The 11,780-nt window shown below is 42.3% G+C and overlaps 1 protein-coding gene across 2 annotated transcripts in view; it reads right to left on the reverse strand.

Moving 5' to 3' along the window:
* The window catches only part of LOC118361453 (metabotropic glutamate receptor 7-like), a 122,444-nt gene extending 111,504 nt beyond the window's left edge, over nt 1-10,940 (reverse strand). Inside the window, exon 1 of one of the 2 annotated variants that reach the window (XM_052502037.1) lies at nt 9,407-10,940. In XM_052502037.1, the coding sequence (XP_052357997.1) occupies nt 9,407-9,916 (510 nt within the window). In that variant the 5' untranslated portion in view covers nt 9,917-10,940. The remainder of the gene's footprint in view (nt 1-9,406) is intronic. The other variant, XM_035741401.2, reaches the window with a different exon arrangement.
* Nucleotides 10,941-11,780: the final 840 nt, after the last annotated feature.

Here is an 11,780-nt window from a genome sequence, read left to right on the forward strand (position 1 = left end):
CAGCATGATGCTGCCACCAGCATGCTTCACTGTGGTGATGGTGTTCGAGGTGATGAGAGGTGTTAGGTTTGCGCCAGACATAGCGTTTTCCTTGATGGCCAAAAAGCAACATTTTAGTCTCATCTGACCAGAGTACCTTCTTCCATATGTTTGAGAGTCTCCCACATGCCTTTTGGCGAACACCAAAAGTGTTTGCTTACTATTTTCTTAAAGCAATGGCTTTTTTTCTGGACACTCTTCTGTAAAGCCCAGCTCTGTGGAGTGTACGGCTTAAAGTGGTCCTATGGATAGATACTCCAATCTCCACTTCAGGGTTATCTTTGGTCTCTTTGGTGCCTCTGATTATTATTTTTTATTTTATTTATTTTTTTCACCTTTATTTAACCAGGTAGGCTAGTTGAGAACAAGTTCTCATTTGCAACTGCGACCTGGCCAAGATAAAGCATAGCAGTGTGAACAGACAACACAGAGTTACACATGGAGTAAACAATTAACAAGTCAATAACACAGTAGAAAAAAAGGGGAGTCTATATACAATGTGTGCAAAAGGCATGAGGAGGTAGGCGAATAATTACAATTTTGCAGATTAACACTGGAGTGATAAATGATCATATGGTATTGGTGTGCAAAAGAGCAGAAAAGTAAGTAAATAAAAACAGTGTGGGGATGAGGTAGGTGAAAATGGGTGGGCTATCTACCAATAGACTATGTACAGCTGCAGCGATCGGTTAGCTGCTCAGATAGCTGATGTTTGAAGTTGGTGAGGGAGATGAAAGTCTCCAACTTCAGCGATTTTTGCAATTCGTTCCAGTCACTGGCAGCAGAGTACTGGAACGAAAGGCGGCCAAATGAGGTGTTGGCTTTAGGGATGATCAGTGAGATACACCTGCTGGAGCGCGTGCTACGGATGGGTGTTGCCATCGTGACCAGTGAACTGAGATAAGGCGGAGCTTTACCCAGCATGGACTTGTAGATGACCTGGAGCCAGTGGGTCTGGCGACGAATATGTAGCGAGGGCCAGCCGACTAGAGCATACAAGTCGCAATGGTGGGTGGTATAAGGTGCTTTAGTGGCAAAACGGATGGCACTGTGATAAACTGCATCGAGTTTGCTGAGTAGAGTGTTGGAAGCAATTTTGTAGATGACATCGCCGATGTCGAGGATCTGTAGGATAGTCAGTTTTAATAGGGTAAGCTTGGCGGCGTGAGTGAAGGAGGCTTTGTTGCGGAATAGAAAGCCGATTCTTGATTTGATTTTCGATTGGAGATGTTTGATATGAGTCTGGAAGGAGAGTTTGCAGTCTAGCCAGACACCTAGGTACTTATAGATGTCCACATATTCAAGGTCGGAACCATCCAGGGTGGTGATGCTAGTCGGGCATGCGGGTGCAGGCAGCGATCGGTTGAAAAGCATGCATTTGGTTTTACTAGCGTTTAAGAGCAGTTGGAGGCCACGGAAGGAGTGTTGTATGGCATTGAAACTCGTTTGGAGGTTAGATAGCACAGTGTCCAAATGACGGGCCGAAAGTATATAGAATGGTGTCGTCTGCGTAGAGGTGGATCAGGGAATCTCCCGCAGCAAGAGCAACATCATTGATATATACGAATTAATGCCCTCCTTGCCTGGTCCGTGGGTTTTGGTGGGCGGCCTTCTCTTGGAACGATTGTTGTGGTGCCCTATTCTTTCCATTTCTTTTAAATCATTGATTTTAAAATGGTGCTCCGTGGGATGTTCAACGTTTTGGATATTTTTTTATAACCCAGACCTGATCTGTTCTTCTCAACTTTGTCCCTCACCTGTTTGGAGAGTTCATTGGTCTTCATAGTGCCGCTTGCTTGGTGGTGCCCCTTGTTTAGTGGTGTTGTAGACTCTGGGACCTTTTAGAACAGGTGTACATATACTGAGATGAGATCATGTGACAGATCATGTGACACTTAAATAAAGTCCACCTTTGTGCAATCAAACTAATTATGTGACTTAAGGTAATTGGTTGCACCAGATCTTATTTAGGGGCTTCATTGCAAAGGGGGTGAATACATACGCACGCACCACTTTTCCATTTTTATTTTTTATAATTTTGTTAATTTCACTTCACCAATATGGACTCATTTGTGTATTTCCATTACATGAAATCCAAATAAAAATCCATTTAAATTCATTTGTAATGCAAGAAAATAGGACTGCATCTATAGGAGGATGGGCTCATTGTAATGACTGAATCGAATCAATGGAACAGAGTGAAACACTTCGTTTATATGTATGTATTTGGTGCCATTCCATGTATCACATTCCGGCCATTAAAATGAGCCCGTCCTCCTATATCTCCTCCCAGCAGCCTCCTCCGGTGCATAAATGTCCGATGGGCTGAGCATGAGTATAAAACAGGGTTTGTTTACAAAGCTGGGGCTCTAAAAGGCCAGTGAGGGGCCAAGCCTGTTTTCTTAATCATGCCAATCACTCTTCACCTTTTTGTACACTAATAGGGCTCCATTTACAGCATAATAACTGCTCCTGGGAGTCTGAATAAATTATCATACTAATCAGCGGTTTCCTGTATCTGGGAGAAAGAAACTCACTCAGAGATCTTTGTATCACACTCAGAGTGAAATGAAAGAAATAAAGCTGAAATAAATCATTCTCTCTACCATTATTCTGACATTTCACATTCTTAAAATGAAGTGGTGATCCTAATGGACCTAAAATGGTGAATTTACACTAGGATTAAATGTCAGGAATTGTGAAAAACTGAGATTAAATGTATTTGGCTAAGGTGGAGGTAAACTTCCGACTTCAACTGTATATACACTGCTCAAAAAAATGAAGGGAACACATAACTCCAAGTCAATGTAACTCCAAGTCAATCACACTTCTGTGAAATCAAACTGTCCACTTAGGAAGCAACACCGATTGACAATAAATGTCACATGCTGTTGTGCAAATGGCAAAGACAACAGGTGGAAATTATAGGCAATTAGCAAGACACAGACCACTTCTCAGTTCCTATGCTTCCTGGCTGATGTTTTGGTCACTTTTGAATGCTGGCGGTGCTTTCACTCTAGTGGTAGCATGAGACGGAGTCTACAACCCACACAAGTGGCTCAGGTAGTGCAGCTCATCCAGGATGGCACATCAATGCGAGCTGTGGCAAAAAGGTTTGCTGTGTCTGTCAGCGTAGTGTCCAGAGCATGGAGGCGCTACCAGGAGACAGGCCAGTACATGAGGAGACGTGGAGGAGGCCGTAGGAGGTCAACAACCCAGCAGCAGGACCGCTACCTCCGCCACAAATGTGCATGCGTTTGCTCAAACGGTCAGAAACAGATTCCATGAGGGTGGTATGAGGGCCCGACGTCCACAGGTGGGGGTTGTGCTTACAGCCCAACACCGTGCAGGACATTTGGCATTTGCCAGAGAACACCAAGATTGGCAAATTCGCCACTGGCGCCCTGTGCTCTTCAGATGAAAGTAGGTTCACACTGAGCACGTGACAGACGTGACAGAGTCTGGAGACGCCGTGGAGAACATTCTGCTGCCTGCAACATCCTCCAGCATGACCGGTTTGGAGGTGGGTCAGTCATGGTGTGGGGTGGCATTTCTTTGTGGGGCCGCACAGCCCTCCATGTGCTCGACAGAGGTAGCCTGACTGCCATTAGGTCCTGAGATGAGATCCTCAGACCCCTTGTGAGACCATATGCTGGTGCGGTTGGCCCTGGATTCCTCCTAATGCAAGACAATGCTAGACCTCATGTGGCTGGAGTGTGTCAGCAGTTCCTGCAAGAGGAAGGCATTGATGCTATGGACTGGCCCGTCCGTTCCCCAGACCTGAATCCAATTGAGCACATCTGGGACATCATGTCTTGCTCCATCCACCAACGCCACGTTGCACCACAGACTGTCCAGGAGTTGGCGGATGCTTTAGTCCAGGTCTGGGAGGAGATCCCTCAGGAGACCATCCGCCACCTCATCAGGAGCATGCCCAGGCGTTGTAGAGAGGTCATACAGGCACGTGGAGGCCACACACACTATTGAGCCTCGATTTCACTTGTTTTAAGGACATTACAAAGTTGGACCAGCCTGTAGTGTGGTTTTCCACTTTAATTTTGAGTGTGACACCAAATCCAGACCTTCATGGGTTGATAAATTTGATTTCCATTGATAATTTGTGTGATTTTGTTGTCATTACATTCAACTATGTAAAGAAAAAGTTATTTCATAAGAATATTTCATTCATTCAGATCTAGGATGTGTTATTTTAGTGTTCTCTTTATTTTCTGGAGCAGTTTATATAAACAGTTGAAGTCGGAAGTGCACATACAGCTTACCCAAATACATTAAAACTTATTTTTCACAATTCCTGACATTTATTCCAAGTAAACATGCCTGTCTTAGGATCACCACTTCATTTTAAGAAAGTAAAATGTCATAGAGAGAATGCTTTATTTCAGCTTTTATTTCTTTCATCACATTCCCAGTGGGTCAGAGGTTTACATACACTCAATTCGTATTTGGTAGCATTGCCTTTAAATTGTTTAACTTGGGTCAAACATTTATGGTAGCCTTCCACAAGCTTCCCACAATAAGTTGGGTGAATTTTGGCCCATTCCTCCTGACAGAGCTGGTGTAACTGAGACTCCCCCATTTTCCTCTTAATATAACGATGGTCATTGTGGCCAAACCGTTCTATTTTTGTTTCATCAGACGAGAGGACATTTCTCCAAAAAGTATGATATTTGTCCCCATGTGCAGTTGCAAACCGTAGTCTGGCTGTTTTAGAACTGTGGCTTGTTCCTAGCTGTGTGGCCTTTCATTTATGTCGATATAGGACTCGTTTTACTGTGGATATAGATACTTTTGTACCCGTTTCCTCCAGCATCTTCACAAGGTCCTTTGCTGTTGTTCTGGGATTGATTTGCACTTTCCGCACCAAAGTACATTCACCTCTAGGAGACAGAACGCGTCTCCTTCCTGAGTGGTATGGCGGGTGCGTGGTCCCATTGTGTTTATAATTGCATACTATTGCTTGTACAGATGAACGTGGTAGCTTCAGGCATTTGCTCCAAGGATGAACAAGACTTGTGGAGGTCTCCGATTTTTTTCTGAGGTCTTGGCTGATTTCTTTTGATTTTCCCATGATGTTAAGCAAAGAGGCACTGCCTTGAAATACATCCACAGGTACACCTCCAATTGACTCAAACTATGTCAATTAGCCTATCAGAAGCTTCTAAATGCATAACATCCTTTTCTGGAATTTTCCAAGCTGTTTAAAAGGCACAGTCAACTTAGTGTATGTAAACTTCTGACCCACTGGAATTGGGATACAGTGAATTGTAAGTGAAATAATCTGTCTGTAAATAACTGTTGGAAAAATGACTTGTGTCATGCACAAAGTAGATGTCCTCGCCGACTTGCCAAAACTATAGTTTGTTAACAAGAAATTTGTGGAGTGGTTGAAAAATAAGTTAATGACTCCAACCTAAGTGTATGTAAACTTCCTACTTTAACTGTGTGTGTGATGTATACAGTGCCTTGCGAAAGTATTCAGAGATCCTCACTGAACTTCTGGAGAGAGTTTGCTGCACTGAAAGTAAAGGGGCTGAATAATTTTGCACGCCAAATTTTTCAGTTTTTGATTTGTTAAAAAAGTTTGAAATATCCAATAAATGTCATTCCACTTCATGATTGTGTCCCACTTGTTGTTGATTCTTCACAAACAAATACAGTTTTATATCTTTATGTTTGAAGCCTGAAATATGGCAAAAGGTCGCAAAGTTCAAGGGGGCCGAATACGTTCGCAAGGCACTGTATGTATATATATGGGGTTGTTTGTCTGACCATATGCTTGACAGTTGACATGTACTCGCTGGAGGCATAAATAAAGGTGCCCTAGATGAGACTAATTGACCTGTGCTGTCACAAACCTGAATGTGCAAATGGCATGCTGTGTTTGAACAAGCAGACACATTTAACCTAAGAAATTTGGTGACAGCTTTGTGTGCCAGTTACGCAACCCATCTCGCCTACATGTCTGTCAGAGCTTCCGGCTGTCAGCTGAATAGATCAGTCTGTCAGGCTTCAATCTACCTCGCCTCGATTGTATTGATTATTCTTTGGGAAAGGGCGAGAGATAAAAACAGTACCTTGCCTGTCAGGCTATGAGAGGACATCAATGCTTCACCTAGACAGCTAGTCCGCAGGGACCAGTCCCCTGACAGAAGGACAAGAAAGATTTCACCTGCATTCAAAACAAGTAACGCCTCGCTCTTTGGGAAAGAGGAAGAAAATAGCAGGCAGCCCTCCTCTGATATAAAACGTCAGCTGGATGAAAAAATAACTAGTTCACCTGCATTCCACGGGCCAAGAGTTGCAAATGGACACTGACACAATGGATTTTGGGCTGAGGCAGAGGCTTTTCTCATAGCGTGGGAGAATGTCTTGAAAACAGAGAGCGATGAAAAACAATTAAGATCATCTCTCAAAGGTTGAGAATAACAAGTCCTTTGTTTTAACATTGCATCATAATTCAAAAGTTTTATGCAATTATTTTTCTTTTTTGTATTTTGGTGGAATTGTTGTTTCTCATTTCCGGAGCTCTGTGAAAGAACAGGAAAATAAAAACATCTTCAGAGCAAATCGGCCTCACCATGGCAACAGTATTGATCAACTCTCCTGGTTCCTCACAAAAAAATCTATCCCTCGTCAATTTCCCAGCATTAACAGTTCAGCGGCCACTCACACCTTAAATAGACAACAGCGATATTTAGTGTCTGGCAGTAAAACCTACAATCTGTATTTAACTTCCCTGATGTTCCATTTATCACAGGGGGATTAACACAATGGCTGGGTTATATGCTGACTTTCACTGAAATCCTCAATGAAGGATCACAACACTGATCCACGAAGATGATCAACCCCTCTGGGACTCTGTCCATACAGTTTCACTGCAGACAAAGAGAATATTCCACCACATTCCACGATTTATGGGATTGTGCACTGACTGGATTTGAAGAGATTATGACAACGATCATGGTTGACTGATACATCCAAATATTTTAATCTTCATCTAAATAAATAATTGTATTTTTATATGAAGAGTATTTGACTTTGTTGGTATGTATTTTTTACTAAGTTTACATTGCACAACTACAGCACAACTTCATATTCTTTATCACTGACAATGTACAGAAAATTACATCAGGCACAGCTTGTCTGATAGAAAAAGATGTAATTTATGAAGTAGGGAGCTTTTTCCTCCCAATTTTAAAACCAGAAATTGCACTTGATTTTTCAGTCAGGCTTGAACAAGTGTTCCATTCTGCTTTCGAGAAAATGTATTCGCAACTTGATGGATTGGAGTTGAAAACAATCTGTGAAACTTCTAATTGCGATCACAAATGAATCAGTTGCAGTGAGAATGATGAGTAAAATGGGCAGGTAGCTGTCATTCCCAGATTATATTGATTACAACTGGGACTCATAGCCAATTCCTCTTGATCAATGTTTACTATCAATATGATCATCATGACTAGAACATGAGAGGGAGAGAAAGAGCAAAAAAATTAAAGGAGACCATATTGTCTCATTATTGAAATCTGTTGAAGATCGAGACTTTTAATCAAATCTACTGTATCCTCCCCAGGATTTGTGTAGAGTTTGACTGTGTGGATCAACATGGCCAGTGACAGCTATACGACAGCAGCCAGAGCAGTATAGTGGTGGAAATTAACATAAATGCAGAGTGACTGCCTGAGCAAATGCAGGAAGGAGCTTTGTGACAGCGCCTGTCAACCCACTGATTCCCCGAGCCTGATTACTACTCCGAAAGCTCCGGTGCCACTGCAAACACCCCACCTACGCTACTGCTGCAGCCTGACACACAGACAGACACTGGAGCACCTGGAGACGACAGGATTAGAGGCTTAGTATCCTTCCTCGCCTCCCAAGGAATCTTATATGATCTCGAAGTCCCCTGACACCCCCATAACTTTTCTATGATGTGGATGAGTTCTAATGCTATACTCAAGGAACATCTTTTAGACATAATCACTTGCATTTGGGAAAGACAAACAATTACTGTCCTTCAGGTGCCTTCACTCTAACAAAGAATCCTGATTCCAACCTTGCAGAGATAATGGTAGAGGGAATTTAACCCCATCAACCAGCATATCCACCCAACAGAGCCACAAAGCCCTTGAGACCAGCATGACTGGATTGGTCTGGTAAAGATTGGTATTAAGAGAGAGAGGGTAAGTGTGTGTCTGTGGCTTCCATAAAGCACCTAAAAGGATGTCAAGTACCTTGATGGCTTCAGCCTCTTTTAAACAGCTACTTAGTCCTGTGCTGTGCTTGGTTTAATTGATCTGGGAAAACACAATTATGGCGTTGACTGTAAGTCACAATCTGTTACCACAAGACACTACCGCAAACACTAACTCTCATGTTCTTGGCCTTCTGAACAACACATCTTATATCTTCAGACAAGAGAACTTGCTTAGATGTTGGCTTGTACAGTGGCACATTAATGGACACTATTTCAAGTAATTGCATATTTTGCTCTAAATGTGTGTTTTTAATAATTAAATTTGCTGTATTGGAGCTCTGCTAGGTGCCTCATTCCACTTCAGTACTAACAGTGGGCAGACTGTGTGCTCTTCTGACTCTCAACAAGGCTAAAGGACAGGTATGTAGGCCTGTGTGAAGAAAACAGGGAGTACTTAAACATTCTGAGGTCACTGTGTCTCATTATAAACTAAAACATTACAGATTCTGGAATTAGCCAAGTCAACATAAAACGGGGCACAAAATAATCGTTAGGCTACTTAAAAAAAAGACAGCTTTGGGGAGACCTCATTTTCACTCAAGAAATTGAATACATTGAAACATCAAATAGTTATCCTGTGCAACAATGTCAGAACCACAACAGTTGTCAAAAATGCCTAAAATAACTTAACAACCGCTGGTGATACCTGTGTAGCCTTCATTCGGTTACAATATTTTTTTTCTCTAGTGCATGGGTGTGAGTGTGTCTTCACATCGCATTCAACCCACCATGGAGAAATGGAAAGGCAGACTGAGGAATAGGGAGGCAGCTGGGAAGCGGGGGGCTTTTATTTCAGCCCCACCACTAACTCTCTCAGCCTTTTCTCATTTCCTCAATGTAAATAAGATAGCACTTGAGAAGTATGTAGACCAAGGATTTGGTTGGATTTGTAGAGGCTAGGACTCTCGTTCTTTTCTCTTAGAGAAAATAGGGGATCAAAATATAACGTAATGCAACAAGTAGGCTATGGATTTATTTGACAAAGTAGGCTAGACAAATAACATAATAGGACTAGTTTGCACATGTTGTTTCAAACACATTTAGCTAAACTTAAACTACATTTAATCCAGATAGGCCCAGAGGTGAACTCACCTGAAAGAGGCGCAAAATGTTGGCGACCATAATCGATACGGAACTTGCAGAGGCTCCAACGACTCCAACCACTTTCTCGGGCTTGACGAACACGGGCGGTTCTCCATTGATGCACCTCACATCTGAAGTGTCCTTCTGTATCAATGCCTGAACGAAAGTTAATGATTGTTCAAGCGCATATGTATCCCTCGAACAAGTGTCTAGTACCCGGGCGCCTAGGGTGATGTTGGGTAAAAGTTGATCGTCGAGGTTAATTTGATCCAGAGCATACAGCATGGCCTCCAGCCGATGGATCCCGTTATCCTTTTTGATATCTCCACAAGGCGTGCTTTCGGCCCCTCTGGTGTGCACAGGGAAGAGGCCACCGAGGGTCAAATGTCCCTCAATCCGGATAGAATGGGGTGCGTAAACCTCTTGCGCCAGCGCCAAATCCACCAACGTTCTCGTCAACCAAAACACTCTCCATAGAAAGCGAGGGTGTTGCTTTGTTCCGAGAGCGTAACGAGCCATGATGCTCCGACGGTTGAGTTAGTTCTAGCGAAAGGGGAGGCTGCAATCCGCCTATATTACTACCAAAATGGCAGTAAAGTGAGTTAATACGAGCCAATTCCTGTTACCAAGGAGGAGATTCAACAAGCTGGATGAAAAAAAGAGAGACGCCTTTGGTTCCAACTAAGACAAACTGCGCCCATCACTTGACTGCCGGGAGTGCTTGGCGTAGCTTGTTGAATCGAAAAACACCCTTTGACGAGGTTAACGAGGCAATTGACATCATTTGTTTGAGAAAACATCAATAATAAAGACTTTACTCAAGGGTTCCACTGTCACAAAACTATTTGACTGTAGGCTAACCAAAGCACTGAAAGCAACACCTATCACATTAAAAGTAAAAGGGGTCTGATCATAACAATCTGAGGAAAAGGCATACGGTAAAATATATTTCACAGAACTAATAGATCGACAAGATCGAACAGCCTTTAAAAAAAATGCTATTTGATCTTAGGTCCAGCAGAACTGGGTGACATTATTTTTGCCGAGGCCAACTTCACATGAGCGCAGTGACGGATCTGGCGTGTCCGCTATGATCTGCCTGCTGCGTCTCGGTCGACCGGGAGTCTATAACATCACTAAAAATCTCCACGAATAAAACTACGATCGTTGGATCGACATATAGAATTGAACAAAAACGCCATCCTTTCTTTATAGTCTTCTACTCCGCAAAAAATCGTATATTCCTAAAACAAATTAATGACTCACAGAATAACTCACCACGCGCGATTAGTTTTCACCCGCTATCATTGAGAGGCGTCATTCAATCTGCTTGAAAAAACCGAGGTGAATTAACCTACTTCTCAAGATGGGTTCCAAATATTCTACCTGTAGAAAGTCATCTTTAGGAGGTTTGGGCAAGTGTTTAAATCCTCTGTCAGTGCGTCGTCTTTAGGCTACATTACTCAGTCAAGGCAAAACATTGTAGACCACAAGTTTAATCCATTCCTGCCTTCACATTATCGACGTCTGCGCGCACTGAGCATTTTGCCTCACGCAGTCGTCTGGGGGTCCGTTGAAATCCCAAATCTCTCTCTCGCACTCACTCACCTGATTATACATTTGTGGAAACAAATATCTGAAATGGCCACCATGATAGTCAGCTCATCTGGGATATAAAAAATATATATAATTTGACAGTGCTGATTATGTAGACGTTTCACGAGTACAATACAGTCCACATGTGTTTAGAATACTGCCTACTTCTTCAACTCCAAGAGAGATAGGAATATTTTACAATGATCCTTAGCTGTGGATTGTATATCACTTTCATAAAATGGTACTCAGGTATATAGGCCCAATTTCTCTGAAGTTAATTGGTAAAAATATGTATGTATTTTAGTTTTTCTTGGGGGGGTAGTATTACACAATATATATATAAAAATATAAAAGCAACATGCAAAAATGTAAATAACTTCACTGAGTTACAGTTCATATAAGAAAATCCATCAACTGAAACAAATTAAGTATTCCTTAGTGTCACGTTCTTCAAATTGATGAGACCAAGGCGCAGTGTGATAAGCAGACATTCTTTAATTAATGAAGGAAAAACGCTAAACAGACTAACAAAACGAGCATGACGCTATGTAACACGAATGCTGACAGGCAACTACAGACAATAACCCACAAAACCAAAATGGCAACCTAAATAGGATCCCCAAATCAGAGACAACGATAAACAGCTGTCTGATTGGGAACCAATTCAGGCCACCATAGACCTACAAACAGCTAGACATACAAAAACTCCATAGATATAGAAAACCACCTAGACAAGGTAAAACACATACCAACCCTCGTCACACCCTGACCTGACCAAAATAATACA

The sequence above is a fragment of the Oncorhynchus keta genome, unplaced genomic scaffold, assembly GCF_023373465.1.
Source record: "Oncorhynchus keta strain PuntledgeMale-10-30-2019 unplaced genomic scaffold, Oket_V2 Un_contig_14950_pilon_pilon, whole genome shotgun sequence".
Classification (NCBI taxonomy): domain Eukaryota; kingdom Metazoa; phylum Chordata; class Actinopteri; order Salmoniformes; family Salmonidae; genus Oncorhynchus; species Oncorhynchus keta.